Source organism: Octopus sinensis, linkage group LG30 (genome assembly GCF_006345805.1).
Source record: "Octopus sinensis linkage group LG30, ASM634580v1, whole genome shotgun sequence".
Taxonomy (NCBI): domain Eukaryota; kingdom Metazoa; phylum Mollusca; class Cephalopoda; order Octopoda; family Octopodidae; genus Octopus; species Octopus sinensis.
Genome location: NC_043026.1, coordinates 10420198 through 10444740, shown reverse-complemented (window position 1 = coordinate 10444740; position 24543 = coordinate 10420198). Strand labels below are relative to the sequence as shown.

Here is a 24543-nt window from a genome sequence, read left to right as displayed (position 1 = left end):
TTTCTACAGAGATAAACTTTAGAAATAAACATTTACTTGAACAACTGAACTTTTTAATTTATTAAAATTTGCATCATTGAATCATGTGTGTAGCTTACATATTTGTTAAATACAGCTACACCTTCACATATTTACAAAGTCAGAAAACAGCACAGCTCCCATGACTTCAGGAAACATTTTTTCACGCTGAGAGTTGCTGAAGCATGGAACAGTTAGTTGTCGGAGCACTGCATCCTTCAAAACTTCCATGCTTCCTGAGATTCGCCAACACTACACCTGATTTTCTCCCCTCCATACACACGCAAACATGTATCTGACTCATATACTGTTCACTTCCCAGATATTTGTACATTACGGCATATGCAGACACCCATAAAATTATTAACCATCTTACAAACAATAACTCTGAGCACCTTTTCAAACTCCACCCATCTAACACCCTTGGACATATTTACAAAGTCAGAAAACAGCACAGCTCCCATGACTTCAGGAAACATTTTTTCACGCTGAGAGTTGCTGAAGCATGGAACAAACTGCCGGCATCAGTTGTTAGTTGTCGGAGCACTGCATCCTTCAAAACTTCTATGCTTCCTGAGATTCGCCAACACTACACTTGATTTTCTCCCCTCCATACACACACAAGCATGTATCTGACTCATACACTGTTCACTTCCCAGACATTTGTACTTTACTGCATATACTTTATACACACTTTCTGACAAGTTGTGGTGCACCTGAGCACTGTATACAATAATTTCATTATTATTATTATCATTATTATTGTGTTATATTATTTAGATTAGTGGACAATAAAATACAGGGGTTTGACAAAATAATGGAAAATAATAGGCGCAGGAGTGGCTGTGTGGTAAGTAGCTTGCTAACCAACCACATGGTTCCGGGTTCAGTCCCACTGCGTGGCATCTTGGGCAAGTGTCTTCTGCTATAGCCCCGGGCCGACCAATGCTTTGTGAGTGGATTTGGTAGACGGAAACTGAAAAGAAGCCCGTCGTATATATGTATATATATATATATATGTATGTGTGTGTTTGTGTGTCTGTGTTTGTCCCCCTAGCATTGCTTGACAACCGATGCTGGTGTGTTTACATCCCCGTCACTTCAGCGGTTCGGCAAAAGAGACCGATAGAATAAGTACTGGGCTTACAAAGAATAAGTCCCGGGGTCGATTTGTTCGACTAAAGGTGGTGCTCTAGCATGGCCGCAGTCAAATGACTGAAACAAGTAAAAGAGTAAAAGAGAGTAAACACCTAGCATCATAATTCTGTAATATCTATAAAACCGTCAAAAGCTAGTTTATTTTTATGGTTTTTGATCTTACTTTAGAATTTACGTGGATATGTAGGGAGTCCAATCAATCGATCTATGAAATCAATCACCAATGTCCCAGGGCTGGGTAAGGGTCTTCTTGTATTTCATTCTAAATTCCTGAATTCCGTTTCCAATTTTTGTCCAGTGTCCCCACCTTTTTTTCTTGTCCCCTATCGTCCACCTTCTTCTCGCTGATCCTCTCCACCGTAATTCCTTTGTCAATTATTATATAAACATGACAACATTATTCAGTTCAGGGATCAGAAAACAAGGATACTCAATACCACTCTCTAGGGATTAGAGTTTAGTTCTTCCTATAGAATCAATGACGTCACTTCCCTCTTATGGAGTGACATCGAATTGTTTCCCCTTTTCTCTTTTTTTTTAAATATTTGTCAAACCATTTAGCTGAGGTTGAATTTATTTCATTCTTGTTGTGATGCGAAGAGGACAGAATCCTTTTCTACTCTAGGCACAAGGCGCGAAATTTTGGGGGGAGGGGGACCAATCGATTAGATCGACTCCAGTGCGTAGCTGGTACTTAATGTATCGACCCCGAAAGGATGAAAGGCAAAGTCGACCTCGACGGAATTTGAACTCAGAACGTAGCGACAGACGAAATACCTATTTCTTTATTACCCACAAGGGGCTAAACATAAGTATTAAATCGATTACATTGACCCCAATGCGTAACTGGTACTTAATTTATCGACCCCGAAGGGATGAAAAACAAAGTCGACCTCGACGGAATTTGAACTCAGAACGTAGCGACAGACGAAATAGCTATTTCTTAATTACCCACAAGGGGCTAAACATAGTGGGGACAAACATAAATATTAAGTCGATTCTATCGACCCCAGTGCGTAACTGGTATTTAATTTATCTACCCCGAAGGGATGAAAGGCAAAGTAGACCTCGGCGGAATTTGAACTCAGAACGTAGCGACAGACGAAATACCTATTTCTTAATTACCCACAAGGGGCTAAACATAGTGGGGACAAACATAAGTATTAAGTCGATTACATTGACCCCAATGCGTAACTGGTACTTAATTTTTCGACCCCGAAGGGATGAAAGGCAAAGTAGACCTCGGCGGAATTTGAACTCAGAACGTAGCGGCAGACGAAATACCTATTTCTTTATTACCCACAAGGGGCTAAACATAGTGGGGACAAACATAAGTATAAAGTCGATTACATTGACCCCAATGCGTAACTGGTACTTAATTTATCGACCCCGAAGGGATGAAAGACAAAGTCGACCGAGGGAATTTGAACTCAGAACGTAGCGACAGACGAAATACATATTTTTTTTATTACCCACAAGGGGCTAAACATAGTGGGGACAAACATAAGTATTAAGTCGATTACATTGACCCCAATGCGTAACTGGTACTTAATTTATCGACCCCGAAGGGATGAAAGACAAAGTCGACCTCAATGGAATTTGAACTCAGAACGTAGCGACAGACGAAATACATATTTTTTTTATTACCCACAAGGGGCTAAACATAGTGGGGACAAACATAAGTATTAAGTCGATTACATTGATCCCAATGCGTAACTGGTACTTAAATTATCGACCCCGAAGGGATGAAAAACAAAGTCGACCGAGGGAATTTGAACTCAGAACGTAGCGACAGACGAAATACATATTTTTTTTATTACCCACAAGGGGCTAAACATAGTGGGGACAAACATAAGTATTAAGTCGATTACATCGACCTCAGTGCGTAACTGGTACTTAATTTATCGACCCCAAGGGGATGAAAGACAAAGTCGACTTCGATGGAATTTGAACTCAGAACGTAGCGGCAGACGAAATACCGCCAAGCATTTCACCCGGCGCACTAACGATTCTGCCAGCTCGGCGCTCTTTTAGCCTATATAAATAATAAAAGATGAATTATATTAAAAGACACACTATAATAAGGACAGATTTAACCATCAAAATAACAACTGAATTCAGTGAAAATGAACCATAATCTCTCACTCACTACAAGGATATTCGTTGAAGATTTTTTCAGTATGTCCCATTCCAAAGAATGGTAACTCTTTCAATCCAAAAAACCTATTTCTTTACTACCGACAAGGGGCTACACACAGAGGGGACAAACAAACGGATTGAGTCAATTATATCGACTCCAGTGCATAACTGGTACTTAATTTATCGACCCCGAAAAGATGAAAGGCGAAGTTGACCTTGGCGGAATTTGAACTCAGAACGTAACGGCAGACGAAATATGGCTACGCATACCATCGCCCAATTGCACTCACCTCAAATGTCTAAAGTAATGAAAACAGTGAGGAATAACTGTGGGGCTTCTGAAGAGCCCAGTCCTCTGCAGACCTTTCACAACCTTCAGCATTGTTATTACTTATACCCAGTGGCAGTGAAATGGCCAAATCGTTATCAGGTCAGAAAAACTGCTTAGCACCATTTCCTACATCTTTCCATTCGGAGTTCAAATTGCGCCATGGTCGACTTAGCCTTTCATGTTTACAGGGTCAAGAAAATAACTACCCACTGATCACTGTGTTTGAAGAGAGCAACCAACTGCCACACCCAAATTTCAGGCCTTGACCTTACAGTAGAAAGAAGTGAGATTTAGATCTAGTTTCGAAGCTAGTATGGGTAGGACAGTATTAACCCCTTACCCAACAATTATTTTGAAAATAAATGTATTTTTTCAGACATATTTTTTAATTGTTTTATTTTACTATGTTTTGAATGGTGATTTCGAGGTATATTTCAAACCTTATTTATTATGAATTTTAATTCAATAATATTGATTTTAAATTATGGCATTGGGCAGAAACGAGTTAACCCGTTTTTAGACGAAGGAACTTGTTTGTTGTCAATTTTGGTGAGTCTATCTTTTGACGAGTTAACTCGCCAGAGATGGAAAAAAACGATTTCGGTCAAAACGCATATATTCGTTTCTGCTGGGTAAGGGGTTAAAATGTGAGATGGGTCACAGGCCTGTTGCAACATCATCTGTTAGTGCAGGTGCACTCGTCTATTCACACAAATGTAACTGAGATGAAATATGTCCTAAATAACAGGAACAAACGAAATATGCACCACCGATAGTTGTTGTGGACAAACAGCAGCAGTAATTTTATTCAGCTGAATACACATCACTGATTGGTTGAAATTACCAAAATAGGACAACTTTAACACGAAATGACTTTGAAAATACAAACTTTTCTCAACAACATCAACGTCCAGAGGTGGTGCCCTAGCATGGCTGCGGCCTTCGGGCTAAAACACTTTTAAGGATTTTAAGGATTTAACACTAAGAGTAAAAGATGTTTTATATGACACATTCTACCAGTGTCCGAAGTTTGAAAGTGTTTGGTTACAAAAAATTAATTTCTCGATCTGCCGTTCAAAGGGAAAAGATCCCAAAATTCTAATAAAATAAAAACAAACTACAACTAGTGAGGGTGTTTATAGACTTTATTAATCATGACTCCACCCAAATATAACAATATTGGTCTGAACATCTCACCAATGTAGATAGAGTTGTGGTGATATGAAATATAATAATGGGAGGATGTTATCAGACACAGTTGTACCTCCATTCCTGTGTGGTAAGTAGCTTGCTAACCAACCACATGGTTCCGGGTTCAGTCACACTGCGTGGCATCTTGGGCAAGTGTCTTCTGCTATAGCCCCGGGCTGACCAAAGCCTTATGAGTGGATTTGGTAGATGGAAACTGAAAGAAGCCTGTCGTATATATGTATGTTTGTGTGTCTGTGTTTGTCCCTCTAGCATTGCTTGACAACCGATGGTGGTGTGTTTACGTCCCCGTCACTTAGCGGTTCGGCAAAAGAGACCGATAGAATAAGTACTGGGTTTACAAAGAATAAGTCCTGGGGTCGATTTGCTCGACTAAAGGCAGTGCTCCAGCATGGCTGCAGTCAAATGACTGAAACAAGTAAAAGAGTAAAGAGTATAGTTATTTATGGGTGCTTTTCGTTTCGTCTCATCTCTCTCTCTCAGCAGAATTTTGGCAGCAAACGATATCCCTCAAAACTACTATAAAAGAAACCTGAAGTGGGTGATATCAGGAAAGGCCCAACAAATGTAAATAGACACAGCACACACACGGCAACTCCCAGTTTAGGTGAATTTTAACGTGGATGCAGTCAGATGTCTTTATGAGTGCGTACATGTGTATTTAAGTTGCTGCCCCAAGAGAATGATTTACCACAGATGTCACACAAGTATGGCTTCTCTCCTGTATGAATACGTTTGTGTTTACTTAAGGCAGTATTTACAGCGAATGCTTTATCACAAATATCACAGTGATATGGCTTCTCTCCTGTATGAATACGTTTATGTTCAACGACTAGAGAACCGACAGAAAATGATTTACCACAGACATCACAATGATATGGCTTCTCTCCTGAATGAATACGTTCATGTCTAGTTCTGTCGCTATTTGCAGAGAATGATTTACCACAGATATCGCAATGATACGGTTTCTCTCCTGTATGAGTACGTCTGTGTGTATTCAAATTACAACTTTTATTGAATGATTTGCCACAGATATCACAGTGATACGGCTTCTCTCCTGAATGAATATGTTTATGACTAACTAAGTTAACATTTTCAGAGAAAGATTTACCACAGATATCACAGTGATACGGTTTTTCCCCTGTATGAATACGTTCATGCCTAGTTAAGGTAACGTGTTTAGAGAATGATTTACCACAGATGTCACAGTGATACGGCCTCTCCCCTGTATGAATACGTTTGTGCGTGCTTAAGTCATTACTTGCAGAGAATGATTTACCACAGAAATCACAGACGTATGGCCTCTCTCCTGTATGAATACGTACATGTATTGTTAAGTGACTACTTTGAGAGAATGCTTTACCACAGACATCACAGCAATATGGTTTCTCTCCTGTATGTGTACGTATGTGCCTCGTCAGTTGTACTCTATCAGGGAAAGATTTTTGACAGATGTCACAATCATATGACAATCTTCTGCTCCCTTTTATCATGTCTTTAGGCAAAATCAAATGCTCAAATTTCACACTTTTTTCCATAATTTTCGTTCTCAAATCACCATATACACTTCTTCGTTTTGTTGTTGCAGTTTACTCCTTACAAATATTTCTGCTGTTGCTGCATTTCTTGCCAGCGTTACCTTTGGCTTTTGTCAATTTATTCGTGTTGAATTAAGTAATATTTATCTCGTAGACACTCCAGCCAGAAATACTGCAAATAATCTCAGGTCAGAGCAAATATTTCAAAGGAATTCTGCCACAGTTTTATACATCTGTTCTGCATAACATATTCCCTGGGTCTTCATAGGATGATAAATATTAAGAATGCATCTTCTGTTACGTCAAAGCCATTTGGTATTCTGAAATAATAAAGAGAACACTGTAAGATATAGAGGCTACTTTAAAAATATGGATGCACTGGTGGAAAATTTATAAACGTTTCTAAGGAGATAAACTGTAGAAATAAACATTTACCTGAACAACTGAACATTATAATTTATTAAAATTTGCATTACTGAATCTTCTGTGTAGCTTACATATTTATAAAGTACAGCTACACCTTCACATTGTGTAATCTATATATATAAAACTGTAGTTGTGTGAGTGTCTGTCTCCTACGATTTAGATTCCTAACTCCTCCCACATTTTGCGGTGCAGTTTAACCAAATTCGGGTATCTTATAGTCGTGATTAATATCGAGCCTGTCTGAGTATTAGCGCGCGTCTACGATGAGTCTACGATTTTAAAAATAATTTAACATCATTTTTTATTCCATTTTAATGCATAATTTTTCGTGTGTCGATGGCGGCGGAGTTGGCGTCCATGGTCACACCTGCACCTGTTTGCTTCTCCCCCTTCTTCCCTCCCTCGTGAAGCTGTGGGGAAGGGAGTGTAAGGAAATCAACGTCGTAAAGCGTTGTCAAGGAGACCAGCGTTCTTTTAGAACAACGACTTCATGGCTTGAAGACACCAAAACAGAAATGGCTAAGAAAGCCCGAATTGGCATCTATAAGGGAAGTAACTCTAAAAATGCTTATATAGTTATTTCCCTTACAAACCCGAGCAACGCCGGGCGATACTGCTAGTATTATATAGATTAAACTGCAGAATAACGGACAATAAAATTCTTCTCCCAACTGAAAATTAACTTGACATTGTTGCTTAGTTCCAGCTGAACTTTGTGCAGGCAAATTATTAACGACGTTCCATCCTCGAGCATCCTGTCTGTCTCTCTAGCACTGTATATTTAGGACTACATCATGAAACACCACGTTCAATATTTATGACTGAAAAGTGTAATTTAAGGGAAATGTGCTGTTATTTCTAGCATGTCATGTAACCACTCAGAGAGCTGTGATGAAAATGTTGATTTTGCATCTTCTGCAATTTTTATGACAAACCAAACAAAAATTAAATTTGATTTAATTTCGCCAATTCGCTACGATCTCTTTAAACAAAATCAATAATTTAAAATTGGGGGTAGCGAGGGGGGTGAAATAAAATTTTTTTTTTTTTTGCTTATTCATAATCTCCGACATCTAAATACATTTTTCAAGGAGAGGCGCGAGACTGCATTTGCCCCCTTGACTTAATTGGGCAATCTTTCGTCTCTAGTAGACCTTTCCGTCGATTTCCGTAAAATATTTTTTTTTTTACATATGGGCTTGCGGGAACTTTTGAAGTAATGAGAGCGAAAGAGACTAAGAGAAAGCAATTGTATGACGAGGGAAATTCTTTTGAAGTTACCGTCCAGGGGAAGCATTGATGGACATGTGTGTGTGTGTGTGTTTGATGGGGTGTGGGAGACAGACAGTATGTTGTGTAAGTGAAGTGCTTCTGTTAGTATGTGTGAAGAGACAGAGTAATGTGTGAAAGAAAGAGATAACTGAAATTTTTTACTCGGTGTATGTGTATATGTATGTATATTACTTCAAAAGTTCCCGCAAGCCCATATGTAAAAAAAAAAAATTTTTTTACGGAAATCAACGGAAAGGTCTACTAGAGACGAAAGATCGCCATTAAATTTGATTTAATTTCGCCAATTCGCTACGATCTCTTTAAACAAAATCAATAATTTAAAATTGGGGGGTAGCGAGGCGAGGGGGGGAAGGTGAAATTAATTTTTTTTTTTTTTTTTTTGCTTATTCATAATCTCCGACATCTAAATAATTTTTTTCAAGGATAGGCGCGAGCGAGACTGCATTTGCCCCCTTTGACTTAATTGTTTTACAGCATATCAGAAAGACTAAAATAACCTTACTTTATAGAATTCGGTCAAACCAACGGATCAATGAAATCGATCAATGATGTTCAATGCTGGGTCTTCTTGGATTCCTGCATTCCGCTTCCAGTCTCTCATCTTTTTGTTCTCCCTCTCCTTCTAGCTCTCCCTCTTCCTTCTCGCTGCTCCTCTCCGCCGCAATCCCTTTGTCAATTATCATATAAATAAGACAAAATCAAACAGTTTTAAGGATCAGAGACGTAGTAGCACTCTCTGGTGATTAGAGGCCAGTTCTTTGTATGGAATCAATCACATCACTTCCGCTTTGTCATTAAACCTAAAATACATCGAGTTATTTCCCTTTTTTTTTCTATGTCCAAATCACGTGGTTAAGAATCAAATTTGTTAACCACACGGCCCATGCGAATCTTTTCGGTTTGACCGGCAGTTTTTTAAACATAATTTCCACGTAACTAAACACTTTTAAACTTCGTATACTGGTAGAATGTGTTACATAAAACATCTTTTTCTCTTGGCTTTATTGAGATAATTCTATAGTTTGTAAGATATTTGTTGCTTTTTACTTCTTCAATTTCAACCAATCAAGGACGTCTATTGAGGTAAAAAAAAAAACATTCCGTGCCGTATGAATATGTCCCTCGTTTAAGAAACAGATTCGGTTTATTTACATTTCTGAAGAAAAAAAGATACCCTTCTCCCCACCCCTAACCCTAAAACAGATTGAAATGCAATAGATTGATACTAGGGTCATAATTATGGGTGACAATTTCATACGACACCGCTAGAAAAAACTGCCGTTCAAACCGAAAAGATCCAGCTATGCTTGTCAATATTATATTTTCTTCATTCATCAATGTTTATTTTTGTTTGGTTTATCATAAAAATTGCAGAAGCTGCAAAAGCAACATTTTCGTCATCGCTCTTTAAGTGGCCACATGGCATACTAGGAATAACAGCACATTTCCCTTAAATTTAAATTTTCTCTTTTGTGGAGTCTGGGGGTGGCACACACTCTAGCTACGCTAGTTGTCCTTAGTCATCTCCTTTCTAAGGTTCAGTATCATGAGATTGGTGTTCAATACTCAATTCCTTCTTTTTGGGTCTCTCTCTTCCACAAGGGCCATCCATTTTTAGTGACCGCCACTTCTGTATAGGACTGTCTACATTTATATACCTCACACGACCCAAGAAGCACAGTGCATCTAATTCCTCATATGCCCAACTTTTCCCTTAATACAGTAGTGTCAAAGGCTGAAGACGCTCGACCTTTATTCTCTAGAAAAACGACGACGCCGTGGTGATCTCATTCTTGCTCACAACATCATAAGCGGAAAGTGTAACCTCTCGAAAGAGCTGGTCTTCAGTCTTGCTCCACAGCGTCGGCTGCAGGGTCACTCCGAAAAGCTCTATCTGTGACGATTTCATCTCAATCGAAGGAGAGGGGCTTTCTCCGTCCGGGTTGCGGATCCGTGGAATAAGCTGCCGGACGAGATGGTGAAGATGCCGACGACCGCTCGGTTCAAAGTCTCCCTTGACCACAAGTGGCCTGAACTCATTACATGAACACTCTCCCTGTACATAACTCCATGTCCCCCTACATGGCCTTGCTTTTTGAGCCAAAAAATTAACTAACTAACATCCAGCAGAGCATAGTAGCTTCGTTCCTCAAGCCATCGCATAGCTTGTATATTCAGGGTTCACGTCTCCCTACTATTTACCATTGCTGATCGTGTACTGCACATACAATCTTCCTTTCGCTTGGAGAAAGAGAGAGAGCTTTGGTTACCAACAGAGGTAAAAGCTCTCTGCATCTTCTCCATCCCATTCTTATGCTAGCGATTACACTTTCCGTGCATCCTCCCCCACTGCTAACTAAGTTCCTTAGATAGCAGAAATTATCTACAACCTCCAAAGAGCTTCTGGGGCATTTGAGACAATCGATTTTCTGAGTATCTGTGGTTTTTATGGCTCCTGTGTATCTTCCACAAACAAACGCTACCTTCTTCTCTGATAACCTTCCACTGCACCCCTTGTGTCCATAATTTGCCTTGAATAGCTGTAGGTTGGGTCACAGCTATTTTCAAAACAAAATTAAAAAGAAAGAAAAAAATGAAATGAAATGAAGACAAACTCCAGCTGGCCAGTGTGTTTATAGATTTTATTAATTGACTCCATCGAAATATATAACAATATTTGTTTTGATATCTCACTAATGTAGATATAGTTGTGGAGATATAAAATATAATATCGGGAGGTTGTTATCAAACTGCTGTATATCCTTTTCCTGTGTGGAGATATAAAATATAATATCGGGAGGTTGTTATCACACTGCTGTATATCCTTTCCTGTGTGAACACCAAATTATTCATGAGAGTTTTTGTTTGTTTCTCGGATGGTTTTCACAGTAAACACTATCCCTTAATGATGAAAAGAGGCACTAACAGGGTTGCCATCAGGGAGGGTCCACCAGCTGTAAATGACAGCCAAGAGAAGTGAGCCACAAGTGGATTAGTTATTGCTGTGATGGCTAAAACACATGGGGCAACCCCCAGTTTAGGTGAAGCTTAAAATATTTCTTATGAATTTTAACATGGATGCAGTTACAATTCTTTATGAATGCGTACATGTGTATTTAAGTTGCTGCTCCGAGAGAATGATTTACCACAGATATCACACAAGTATGGCTTCTCTCCTGTATGAATACGTTTGTGTTTAGTTAAGGCACTATTTACAGAGAATGATTTACCGCAGATATCACAATGATATGGCTTCTCTCCTGTATGAATACGTTTGTGTTCAACTAAGTGACAACTTACAGAGAAAGATTTACCACAAATGTCACAGTGATACGGCTTCTCTCCTGTATGAATACGTTTGTGCCTAACTATGTCACTGCTTACAGTGAACGATTTACCACAGATATCACATTGGAAAGGTTTCTCTCCTGTATGAATACGTTTGTGTTGAGCAAAGAGACTATTTATAGGAAATGATTTACCACAGATATCGCAGTGAAATAGATCCTCCCCTGTATGAATACGTTTGTGTATAGTTAAGGTATCATTTTTAGAGAATGATTTACCACAGATATCACAGTGATATGGCTTCTCTCCTGTATGAATACGTTTGTGTATAGTTAAGCTAACATTTTTAGAGAATGATTTGCCACAGATATCACAGTGATATGGCCTCTCTCCTGTATGAATACGCTTATGTATACTTAGATCATTACTTGCTGAGAATGATTTACCACAGAAATCACAGACGTATGGCTTCTCTCCTGTATGAATACGTACATGTATTGTTAAGCTATTACTTTGCGAAAATGATTTACCACAGACATCACAGTGATAAGGCTTCTCTCCTGTATGAATACGTTGGTGCATAGTCAGGTTACATTTTTGAGAGAAGGACTTTTTACAGATCTCACAATCATATGATAATTTCCTTCTCTCTTCAGGAAAAACCAAGTCCTCAGGTTTCTCATTTATTTCCATAGTTTTTCTTCTGAAATCACCATAGATATTTCTTGTTTTTGATCTTGTAGTTCACTTCTTACGGACATTTCTAACTGCTACATTCCTGTTCTGTGTTACCTTTGTCTTACAATGCTTTTGTACATTTATATCTCTGTATGATTAATCCAAATTCATCTTGTAAACACAGCAGCCAGTGATGTAATGAAATATTGCTAATAATCTCAATATTCAACCAGATTTACAGAAACAGTTTTATATGTATGCTGTGTATAGGATATTCATTTGGTCTTTAAATAATGATAAATATTGAGAATGTATCCTCTGTTACATCAATGTCATCTGATATCCTGAAATAATAAAGAAACAACAGTGTAAGATACAAAAGCTACTTAGAAAATACAGAGTGGAAAATTTACAATATTTCTAAGGCGTAGGAGTGGCTGTGTGGTAAGTAGCTTGCTTATGAACCACATGGTTCCGGGTTCAGTCCCACTGCGTGAAACCTCAGGCAAGTGTCTTCTACTATATAGTCTCAGGCCGACCAAAGCCTCGTGAGTGGATTTGGTAGATGGAAACTGAAAGAAGCTCGTCATATGTATGTATATATATATATATATATGTGAGTGTTTGTCCTCCCCAAGATCGCTTGACAACCGATTCTGGTGTGTTTACGTCCCCGTAACTTAGCGGTTCGGCAAAGAAGACCGATAGAATAAGTATAAGGCGTACAAAGAATAAGTCCTGGGGTCGATTTGCTCAACTAAAGGCGGTGCTCCAGCATGGCCGCAGTCAAATGACTGAAATAAGTGAAAGAGTAAAAGTGAGTAATTGCTGGGTTGTTAGACTTGTTTCCTTAAATCCTAAAAAATGTTTTAGCCCAAAGGCTAAAATATAATACAATAAAATACCTTTAAAATTTATGCAGACATTTAGGGAGTCTAGCATGTCGATTCTATGTGGTCCCGTCTGTTTTGTAGTAGAGATCGTTGTTTACGTACACATCGACAAATTCAGTCAATCAATCAATCAATGAAATCAATCATTAATGTCCCACAGCTGTGTAACTGTCTCCTTGTGTTTCACTCTAAATTCTCTTTCCAATCCGTGACCAACCTCTCCGAATTTCCGCCAGGTTTCTTGTGTCTCTTCTTTTTGTTGTCCTTCACAATCTGTCTCATTCTATCGTCCACCTTGGTTGGAGAGCAGGACCCCCTGCCACCGAGAGAATACGAGAAACGATGGAAGGATGTGATGAGAAAGGTGGGTGCTAGTAACCCAGCTAAATCATTGATGAAAGGAAAAGATAGTTGCTGGGCCTTACAGGCTGCCGAGTTCGATCTCGTGAACTTTTATTCGTTTTCGTTTAAAAAGTACGGTTGCAGTACTGAAAGAGTGTGTTTGGAGGACTAGAATGGAAGGTTCTGTGAAAGGGTCCTTCATCTCTGGCCCTGGTTTGCTGTCTTACTTCGGATTCCATCTGAAGAGCAAGATGGGGTTGGAGAGCAGGACCCCCTGCCACTGAGAGAATACGAGAAACGATGGAAGGATGTGATGAGAAAGGTGGGTGCTAGTAGCCCAGCTTAATCATTGATCGAAGGAAAAGATAGTTGCTGGGCCTTACAGGCTGCCGGGTTCGATTTTTTTTTTTGAAAAATTCTAGTCTAAGGTTAAATTAATCGTGTATAAAATATATTTTAGTAAATTTTTAAATAATACCACACAGGCGCAGGAGTGGCTGTGTGGTAAGTAGCTTGCTAACCAACCACATGGTTCCGGGTTCAGTCCCACTGCGTGGCATCTTGGGCAAGTGTCTTCTACTATATAGCCTCAGGCCAACCAAAGCCTTGTGAGTGGATTTGGTAGACGGAAACTGAAAGAAGCCTGTCGTATATATATATATGTGTGTGTGTGTGGGTGTGTGTATGTGTTTTTCCCCTCCTAGCATTACTTGACAACCGATGCTGGTGTGTTTACGTCCCCGTCACTTAGCGGTTCGGCAAAAAGAGACCGATAGAATAAGTACTGGGCTTACAAAAGAATAAGTCCCGGGGTCGATTTGCTCTCGACTAAAGGTGGTGCTCCAGCATGGCCGCAGTCAAATGACTAAAACAAGTAAAAAAGTAAAAGAATATCATACGAACTCATAACATTTTTTTGATTGTCCTCTGTGGTCCCATCCTGTTTAAGATCGTTCTGATCTGGTCTTCTCCGCCGTAACTCCTTCATCAATCATTATATAAATGAGACACTAATATTCAGATTAGGGATCAGGAAGGAATAGAAGAAAACAATACAATGAAACGAACAGCACTTTTTCTCGTGCTTGGAGTTCAGGTCTTCCTGTCCGATGACGTCACTTCCTCTTTGGTATCATCACTCAATCTAGAAATATAGAGTTGTTTCCCTTCTTTTGGCTTTGTCCTCTTCTTAATAAAATCCAACGTCTTTGATTCCAGGTTTTGCTTCGACCACCAATGGATTTATATATAAAACTCTCACCATGAGAAAATGAATATATATGTTCACAAAAGGCGGCGAGCTGCCAGAAACGTTAGCACGCCGGGCGAAATGCGTGGCCGTATTTCGTCTGCCGTTACGTTCTGAGTTCAAATTCCGCCGAGGTCGACTTTGCCTTTCATCCTTTCGGGGTCGATAAATTAAGTACCAGTTGCGCACTGGGGTCGATGTAATCGACTTAATCCCTTTGTCTGTCCTTGTTTGTCCCCTCTATGTTTAGCCCCTTGTGGGTAGTAAAGAAATAGGTATTTCGTCTGCCGTTACGTTCTGAGTTCAAATTCCGCCGAGGTCGACTTTGCCTTTCATCCTTTCGGGGTCGATAAATTAAGTACCAGTTGCGCACTGGGGTCGATGTAATCGACTTAATCCGTGTGTCTGTCCTTGTTTGTCCTCTCTGTGTTTAGCCCCTTGTGGGTAGTAAAGAAATAAATATATATGTTCACTAAGGAGTGGCGAATTTTACCTCTCACACAATGGAAACATTTCTCATGGCACCAGCAGGCAAAATGGGAAAAAAAAAGTTGGGTACTATTTAAGAAGAGAGGTCCCGATGCGCGCACTCGCGTACTTGTGCATCCGCGCTAGCTAGTCGTGACTAGTCGATCATGACTTTGTGTATTATTTACTTTTGTTTAAAAAAATTATTTATTTTGTGTAAAAAAAAATCATTTAGTTCGTGTTTTATTTACTTTGCTAGGTTGTCGTGTCGTAGGATCGACTAGTCACGACTAGCTAGCTCGGATGCGCGCACCGGGACCACTGTTCGCTTGTAGTACCCCGGTTGAGTACAGGAGTTGATGCAGTCGACCTTTTAATTCTTTCCCCGAAATTGCTGGCGTTGTGCCAAAATATAAAATAAACCGGGTTCAGTCCCACTGCGTGGCACCTTGGGCAAGTGTCTTCTGCTATAGCCTCGGGCCGACCAAAGCCTTGTGAGTGGATTTGGTAGACGGAAACTGAAAGAAGCCCGTCGTATATATGTATATATAAATATGTATGTTTGTGTGTCTGTGTTTGTTCTCCTAGCATTGCTTGACAACCGATGCTGGTGTGTTTATGTCCCCGTTACTTAGCGGTTCGGCAAAAGAGATCCGATAGAATAAGTACTGGGCTTACAAAGAATAAGTCTCGGGGTCGATTTGTTCGACTAAAGGCGGTGCTCCAGCATGGCCGCAGTCAAATGACGGAAACAAGTAAAAGAATAAAAGAAAAATATTTTGAAATTGTAAGAAGGGAAGTAACTCCATTTAGTGACACGTGCTAAAGCTAAAAAGGAAGTGACGTCATTGATTGTCTACGAATGACCTGAAATCACGAGAAAGTGCTTTTCGGTTCATTTTTGTAGATGTTTTCTTCTCTTCATTACTGATCCCTAAACTAAATAATATCGTCGTATTTGTATAATAATCGATGAAGGAATTACGGTGGAGGGGGATCAGTGAAAACGAGGTGGACGATAGAATGAGACAGATTGTGAAAGAGAGTAACAAACGGAATTGAAGAATTTAGTGAGAAATACAAGAAGACCTGCGTCATCAATGATTGATTTCATTGATCAGCTGATTGGACTCACTAAATATCGACGAAAATTCTAAAGTAAGATTTTTTGGCGATCTTTCGTCTCTAGTAGACCTTTCCGTCGATTTCCGTAAAAAAAATTTTTTTTTTACAAATGGGCTTGCGGGAACTTTTGAAGTAATATACATACATATACACATACACCGAGTAAAAAATTTCAGTTATCTCTTTCTTTCACACATACTCTCTCTGTCTCTTCACACACTAACAGAAGCACTTCACTTACACAACATACTGTCTGTCTCCCACACCCCATCAAACACACACACACCACACACACATACATCAATGCTTCACATGCACGGTAACTTCAAAAGAACTTCCCTCCCTCGTCATACAATCGCTTTCCTTAGTCTCTTTCGCTCTCATTACTTCAAAGTTCCCGCAAGCCCATATGTAAAAAAAAAAAATTTTTTTACGGAAATCGACGGAAAGGTCTACTAGAGACGAAAGATTGCCGATTTTTTTTTTTTTTGTATATGATATATTATAAAAGGATAACTATGTCGGTTTAATTAGTCTTGCTAATTTACAGGCTCCCTCTTTGTCTCATACAGTGTTGTTTACTCTTACGCGGAATCCCTGGAAGTCTACAAACATTCATGAACGCGTTGCTCTGCGATCACGCTGTGCATTCTTTCGATATAACTCGACAAAATCAAAGCATTTCGCTCCGGGTAGTCAAATTCGATGACTGGCATCTGTGCTAGTGGAGCGCTAAGAGTACCATACGAGTGAGATCGTGGCCAGAGCAACAAGCTGGCCTCCGTGCCGATGGCACGTTAAAGACACCATTCGAGCGTGATCGTTACCTGCGTCTGTGCTGGTTACATGTGAAAAAGCATTCGAGCGAGGTCGTTGCCAGTGCCGCTGAACTGGCTCCTGTGCAGGTGGCACATAAAAAGCACCATTTGAGCGTGACAGTTGCCAACAACATCGCTTGACAACTGATGGTGGTGTGTTTACGTCCCCATAACTTAGCGGTTCGACAAGAGAGACCGATAGAATAACTACTAGGCTTACAAAGAATAAGTCCTGGGGTCGATTTGCTCGACTAAAGGCAGTGCTCCAGTATGGCCACAGGCAAATGACTGAAACAAGTAAAAGAGTAAATTAAAAAGTTCAGTTGTTCAGGTAAAGTTTATCTCTAAAGAAATGCTGTAAATTTTCCACTTTTGAATCTGTATTTTTTAGGTATCCTCCATATCTTAGACTGTTGTTTCTTTATTATTTCAGAATATCAAATGACATTAGAACAACTGAAGATTCGTTCCCAGTATTGATCATCTTTTGAAGACTAAAAGAAAATGTTGTACAGATCAGATGTATGAAACTGTTTCCATAAATCTCTGGTAGAATTCCTATGAAACATCTGAACTCACCTGAGATTCTTTGCAATATTTCTGTACATAACTGTGTGGAATGTCTACAAAATGAATTTGGGTTACGTCAATGTAGATACATTTACAAAAGCATTGATTAGACAAAGGTAACACTGAACAGAAATGCAGCAGTAGAACTATTTCTAGGGAATAAACCACAAGAACAAAATCAAAAAGTATATTTACTGATTTGAGTGGGAAAAATTATGGAAAAAAGAGAGAAACCTGAGGAGCTGAGTTTATCTGAACACATGATAAAAGAGAGCAGAAAATTGACGTATGACTGTGATATCTGTAAAAAGTCTTTCTGTGACAAAAGTCATCTAACTAGGCATAAACGTATTCACACAGGAGAGAAGCCATATCACTGTGAAATCTGCGGTAAATCCTTCTCTCTCAGTAGTAACTTAACAATACATGTACGTATTCATACAGGAGAGAAGCCATACGTCTGTAATATCTGTGGTAAATCATTCTCTGGAAGTAGTGACTTTACTAAACACAAACGTATTCATACAGGAGAGAAACCATATCACTGTGATATCTGTGGTAAATCATTCTCTAAAAATGTTACCTTAACTTCACACAAACGTATACATACGGGAGAGAAGCCATATCACTGTGATATTTGTGGTAAATCATTTTCTAAAAATATTACTTTAACTAACCATAAACGTATTCATACAGGAGAGAAACCTTATCAATGTGATATCTGTGGTATATCATTCTCTGTAAGCAGTGACATAATTAGACACGTACGTATTCATACAGGAGAAAAGCCGTATCACTGTGACATCTGTGGTAAATCATTCTCTGTAAGTTCTCAAGTAGTTGAACACAAGCGTATTCATACAGGAGAGAAGCCATACCACTGTGATATCTGTGGTAAATCATTCTCTGTAAATAGTGCCTTAACTAAACATAAACGTATTCATACAGGGGAGAAACCATATTTGTGTGATATCTGTGGTAAATCATTCTCTCGGAGCAGTAACTTAAATACGCACGTACGCATTCATAAAGAAATATAACTATATCAAAATAAAAATTCATGACAAATATTTTTAGCTTCATCCAAACTGGGGGTTGCCTTCTGCGTGTTACCAATAGCAGTACCTAATCCACTCATTGTGGCTCCCTTTTTAGGCTTTTCATTTACAGTTGGTGGGCCTTCCCTGACACTGACTCCTTTAGTTACCTCTTACAACATTGAAGGATTTTGTTTGCTGTCAAAATTCCCCTGAAAAAGTGAAAAGACAAACAATTATTGATAACTAAATGTATTCACACAGGAAATACAACTGTGTGTGATAACAGACTTCCAACACTATGTTTTATATCACCACTGCTATATCTATATTGGTGAGATATTGAAACCAATATTGTTATTATATTTGACATTTGGATGGAGTCATAATAAAGTCCATAAACACAGTCACGGGTTGTAGTTGGTCTATATTAAATTTCAGTTTTTTGATCTTTTCAGTTTGAACAGCAGTTTTTAAAAATAAGTTCCACGTAGGCGCAGGAGTGGCTGTGTGGTAAGTAGCTTGCTAACCAACCACATGGTTCCGGGTTCAGTCCCACTGCGTGGCATCTTGGGCAAGTGTCTTCTGCTATAGCCCCGAGCCAACCAATGCCTTGTGAGTGGATTTGGTAGACGGAAACTGAAAGAAGCCTGTCATATATATGTATATATATATATATGTGTGTGTGTATGTGTTTGCGTGTCTCTGTTTGTTCCCCTAGCATTGCTTGACAACCGATGCTGGTGTGTTTACGTCCCCATCACTTAGCGGTTCGGCATAAGAGACCGATAGAATAAGTACTGGGCTTACAAAGAATAAGTCCCGGGGTCGATTTGCTCGACTAAAGGTGGTGCTCCAGCATGGCCGCAGTCAAATGACTGAAACAAATAAAAGAGTAACTAAAAAATTTTAAACTTCATATACTGGTAAAATGTGTTTATAAAACATCTTTTCCTCTTGGCTTTATTGAGAAAATTATATGGTTTGTAGGATATTTGTTGCTGTTTTTTCTTCAATTTCTGCAATTTCAACAAAGAATAAGTCCTGGGGTCGATTTGCTCGAATAAAGGCGGTGCTCCTGCATGGCCGCAGTCAAATGACTGAATAGAGAAAAAGAGAGTAGGTTAAGACATGGCACGTGCTCCCCATTTGGGGCGAGTCTCCTACTGTCTGTCATTTAATTTTGTCCACTTCGCGTCACTACCGTAGCTGGTGGTGAGGAGCTGTAGGGACGGTACTTTTAATGGACAAGCTGACAGAATCGTTAGCACGTTGGGCGAAATGCGTAGCCGTATTTCGTCTGCCGTTGCATTCTGAGTTCAAAGGGGTCGATAAATTAAGTACCAGTTACGCACTGGGGTCGATGGAATCGACTTAATACCTATGTCTGTCCTTGTTTGTCCCATCTATGTTTAGCCCCTTGTGGGTAATAAAGAAATAGGTACTTTTAATGCCAGAAATGTTAGCACGCCAAGGCGGCGAGCTGGCAGAAACGTTAGCACGCCGGGCGAAATGCATAGCCGTATTTCGCCTGTCGTTACGTTTTGAGTTCAAATTCCACCGAGGTCAATTTTGCCTTTCATCTTTTCGGGGTCGATTATATAAGTACCAGTTACGCACTGGGGTCGATATGATCGACTTAATCCGTTTGTCTGTCCTTGTTTGTCCCCTCTATGTTTAGCCCCTTGTGGGTAGTAAAGAAATAGGTACTTTTAATGGACAACCACTTTTGGGGCTGCTGCATGCATTATATGTTTTTTGTGGGGTCTGGGGACGGCAAACGGAAGGGCCTCCCCGCGTGGCACAACACTCTAGCTACACTTGGGCTTCGCATGACAACAAAAATCACCATATTAGAAATATCATCTACAATTAAAGCAGAGACTTGTGACATTTTGAAATAGTAAAAAAGGGAAACAACTCGACGTTTCTAGATTTAGTGACACGTGACACTGACAGAGAGGAAGTGACGTCATTGGTTGTGTACGGAGGACTGACGTCTTATGACTCATGATTAAAGAGTGGTGAAGAGTGACAAGAAACGAGGTGGAAATTTGGAAAGATTGGAACCAGAATTGAAGAATTTAGAGCGAAATAAAACCAAGAATGGCCAAAGTCGTCGATCATGTAGGAAGCAGAGGGGACAACATGCTGAACGCCTGGTCTACATAAATTCTAAAATAAGGTATTTTTTTGTTTATATCAAATCTCTCTTTATATAAAGCTGAAGTTGTCTGTGTATGGCAGGTTTAGTAGCCTTCAACCAACACTATCTCCTCCGAGACCCTGCGGCGCAAGTTGACCAAAATTGAGAGTATGAGAAAAGAAGGCTTGCTCTTCCTTCCGTAGAAGAAAAAATTCAAATCGGACCATGTTAACACCAAAAATTATTTACATCAAAAAGGTGCTTTTTTTTTTCTATGAAAATCCCTATATTTTTACGATTTTTTTACTGCTGTGTCGCTATTTTTCGGTGCATTTCAACCAGAAAAACGTTCACTGAAAGAGAATAACAAGCTACATAATGCAAAATTTTTACTTTTCAAAAATTCCAATTCTAAAGGGTCGAAACAAACCCGAGCAACGCCGGGCGATACAGCTAGTTTAATATAAAAGTAATTAGTGTTAATTGTTCATTCCCTGGGCATGGATTCACTGAAGCTCCGGCGTCTGGCGACGGACTTGGTAAACACCCACAAAGTTATCAACCACCTCACCAACAACAACACTGAACACCTTTTTGTTCTCCATGTGTCCAACACACGTGGACATGCCTACAAAGTCAGAAAACAGCACAGCTCCCATGACTTTCGGAAACATTTTTTCACGCTCAGAGTTGCTGAAGCATGGAATAAACTGCCTGCGTCAGTTGTTGACTGCAATGACACTGCATCTTTTAAGGCCCTCATGCTTTCCGAAATCCGCCGAAACTACACCTGATTATATATACACTTTAGATGAGTTGTAGTGCACCTGAGCACTGTACACAATTATTATTATTATTATTATTAAAAAAAAAAAAAAAACGTAAAGAGACATAACTAAATACAGCAAAGTATGTTGTCTGATACTTTACTCTCTTTGGCGATCCTTCGGTATACGTACCGTAAGAGGCTTTGTTTACATTTCTGAAGATAACAGAAACCCTGTTCTCCCACCCCTAACCCCCCATATATATCTCTTTCTCTCTTTTACTTGTTTCAGTCATTTGACTGCGGCCATGCTGGAGCACCGCCTTTAGTCGAGCAAATCGACCCCGGGACTTATTCTTTGTAAGCCCAGTACTTATTCTATCGCTCTCTCTTTTGCCGAACCGCTAAGTGACGGGGACGTAAACACACCAGCATCGGTTGTCAAGCAATGCTAGAGGGACAAACACAAACACACAAACATATACACACACACACACACATATATATGTATATATATTTATATATACACATACATACATATATATACATATGTACGACAGGCTTCTTTCGGTTTCCGTCTACCAAATCCACTCACAAGGCATTGGTCGGCCCGAGGCTATAGCAGAAGACACTTGCCCAAGATGCCACGCAGTGGGACTGAACCTGGAACCATGTGGTTGGTAAGCAAGCTACTTACCACACAGCCACTCCTGCGCCTATATATGTATATATATATAAAACCACTTTCTTGAAATGTATCCGGTACCTGTACCGAAGTTACACCAAATTATTTATTTTGCTAGGTAGTCGTTGTAGGATCGACTAGTTACGACTAGCTAGCGCAGATGTCGAATTGGTTTCACTAATTACAGATCCTCTCATTGATTATTTAAAATATTTTTGTTAAATAAATTACGTGACGGAGGGAAAGAATACGCACACCACCCGTTTTCGGTGTTTTCTATTACTTTTAGGTGTATACCTCTACTGTTAGAGTGCAACACTTTTTCACACAGCTGTCCTCATCTATACGCATTACATGACCTCACCAGCGCAGTCGTCTCTCTTGCATGCCACATCTGATGCTTCTTATGTCCAACTTTTCTCTCAGGATGCTTACACTCTGTTGTGCATGTACACTGACATTACACATCCAGCAGCGTATACTAGCTTCATTCCTTACAAGCCTACACATGTTCTCGGCAGTCACAGCTCATACTTCAATGCTGTGTAGCATGGATGTTCACACATAGGCATCATACAGTCTATCTTTCATTCTCTGCAAGAGGTGGGAGCTCTCGGAACTTTCCCCTGCCTGTTCTTATTCTAGCAGCTACACTCTCGGAGCATCCACCCTCACTACTGACTTGATCACCTAGGTAAGGGAAGCTATCAACTACTTCTAGTTTTCCCTGCTGGCATGTAATGAAATATCAAATTATATTTCTGGAGAGAGATGAATGTCCACTTTTCTGTAGTTTAATCTAAATAATATTACTCAATGTGAAGGTGTAACTGTAGTTTATAAATATGTAAGCTACACACAAGATTCTGTGATGTAAATTTTAATACATTAAAAAGTTCAGTCGTTCGGGTAAATGCTTATTTCTAAAGTTTATCTCTTTACTCTTTTACTCTTTTACTTGTTTCAGTCATTTGACTGCGGCCATGCTGGAGCACCGCCTTTAATCGAGCAACTCGACCCCAGGACTTATTCTTTGTAAGCCCAGTACTTATTCTATCGGTCTCTTTTTTTTTGCCGAACCGCTAAGTGACGGGGACGTAAACACACCAGCATCGGTTGTCAAGCGATGCTAGGGGGACAAACACAGACACACAAACACACACATACATATATATATATATACGACAGGCTTCTTTCAGTTTCCGTCTACCAAATCCACTCACAAGGCATTGGTCGGCCCGGGGCTATAGCAGAAGACACTTGCCCAAGATGCCACGCAGTGGGACTGAACCCGGGACCATGTGATTGGTTAGCAAGCTACTTACCACACAGCCACTCCTGCGCCTATAGAAATGTTGTAAATTTTCCACTGTTGAATCTGTATTTTGAAAGCAGCTTTTATATCTTGCTCTGTTTGTTTATTTCAGGATCTCAGATGACGTTGGCACAACAGAAGATACATTCTCAGTATCTATAGTTTTTTAAAGACCAAAGGAATATGTTACGTACAGCACATGCATAAAACTGTTAGAATTACTGTGCAATGTTTGCTTTGAACTGAGATTAATAGGAAAAATTCCTGTAAATCACTGACAGGAATATATTACAAATTAATTTTGTGGTAATTAAATTGGGATATGGTTTAATTAACACAAAGGAACATTGGACAGAAATGCAGCAGGAAAAGAATTTCTTAGGAATAAACTATGAAAACAAAATCTTGAAACAATATATGTATGTTGTGATTTGAGCAGGATAATAATGGAAAAAAGCGAAAAACTTAAGGACTTGATTTTTCCTGAACGCATAACAAATGATGTAAGAAAATTATCATATGACTGTGATGTTTGTAAAAAGTCATTCCTTCAGAAAAGTTACCTGAATACTCACAAACGTATTCATACGGGGCAGAAGCCATATTGTTGTTATATCTGTGATAAATCATTCACTGCAAGTATTGACTTAACGAGGCACATACGTATTCATACAGGGGAGAAGCCATATCACTGTGATGTCTGTGGTCAATCATTCTCTCAAAGTGCTGTCTTAACCACTCACAAACGTGTTCATACAGGAGAGAAGCCATATCACTGTGATGTCTGTGGTAAATCATTCTCTCGAAGTTATCATTTAACTACACACAAACGTATTCATACAGGAGAAAAGCCATACCACTGTGATATCTGTGGTAAATCATTCTCTCAAAGTAGTGGCTTAACTATACACATACGTATTCATACAGGAGAGAAACCATTTCACTGTGACATCTGTGGTAAATCATTCTCTTTAAGTAGTCATTTAACTGAACACAAAAATATTCATACAGGAGAGAGGCAATATCTCTGTGACATCTGTGGTAAATCATT

At 39.4% G+C, this 24543-nt stretch overlaps 5 protein-coding genes across 6 annotated transcripts in view; 3 read left to right on the top strand and 2 right to left on the bottom strand.

Moving 5' to 3' along the window:
- LOC118768553 (zinc finger protein 239-like) overlaps positions 1-24509 on the top strand; it is a 225563-nt gene extending 201054 nt beyond the window's left edge. The window contains exons 1-3 of one of the 2 annotated variants that reach the window (XM_036515320.1): positions 20608-20765; positions 23605-24299; positions 24469-24509. In XM_036515320.1, coding sequence (XP_036371213.1) covers positions 23939-24299; positions 24469-24479 — 372 coding nt within the window. In that variant the 5' untranslated portion in view covers positions 20608-20765; positions 23605-23938 and the 3' untranslated portion in view covers positions 24480-24509. Of the gene's footprint in view, positions 1-20607; positions 20766-23604; positions 24300-24468 lie in introns of those variants that run through there. The other variant, XM_036515321.1, reaches the window with a different exon arrangement.
- Positions 1-24543, top strand: part of LOC115226337 (zinc finger protein 271-like) — a 478512-nt gene that overhangs the window by 245452 nt on the left and 208517 nt on the right. The window lies entirely within an intron of this gene.
- LOC115226582 (zinc finger protein 665-like) overlaps positions 1-24543 on the bottom strand; it is a 128683-nt gene that overhangs the window by 7452 nt on the left and 96688 nt on the right. The window contains exon 4 of the mRNA XM_036515255.1: positions 11665-12422. Coding sequence (XP_036371148.1) covers positions 11665-12093 — 429 coding nt within the window. The 5' untranslated portion in view covers positions 12094-12422. The remainder of the gene's footprint in view (positions 1-11664; positions 12423-24543) is intronic.
- Positions 5167-8866, bottom strand: LOC115226696 (zinc finger protein 239-like). Its single transcript, XM_029797713.2, has 2 exons — positions 8615-8866; positions 5167-6713 (listed from the first exon to the last, which is right to left on the bottom strand). Exon 2 carries the CDS (start codon positions 6391-6393, stop codon positions 5485-5487), a length of 909 nt encoding a protein of 302 aa, XP_029653573.1. The 5' UTR covers positions 6394-6713; positions 8615-8866; the 3' UTR covers positions 5167-5484.
- The window catches only part of LOC115226698 (zinc finger protein 883-like), a 63919-nt gene continuing 55256 nt past the window's right edge, over positions 15881-24543 (top strand). Inside the window, exons 1-2 of the mRNA XM_036515146.1 lie at positions 15881-16188; positions 17407-18105. Coding sequence (XP_036371039.1) covers positions 17759-18105 — 347 coding nt within the window. The 5' untranslated portion in view covers positions 15881-16188; positions 17407-17758. The remainder of the gene's footprint in view (positions 16189-17406; positions 18106-24543) is intronic.

Bases quoted from the DNA above. Each gene is read 5' to 3' on its own strand.
- LOC115226696 (XM_029797713.2), bottom strand. From the start codon at position 6,393: ATGGAAAAAAGTGTGAAATTTGAGCATTTGATTTTGCCTAAAGACATG.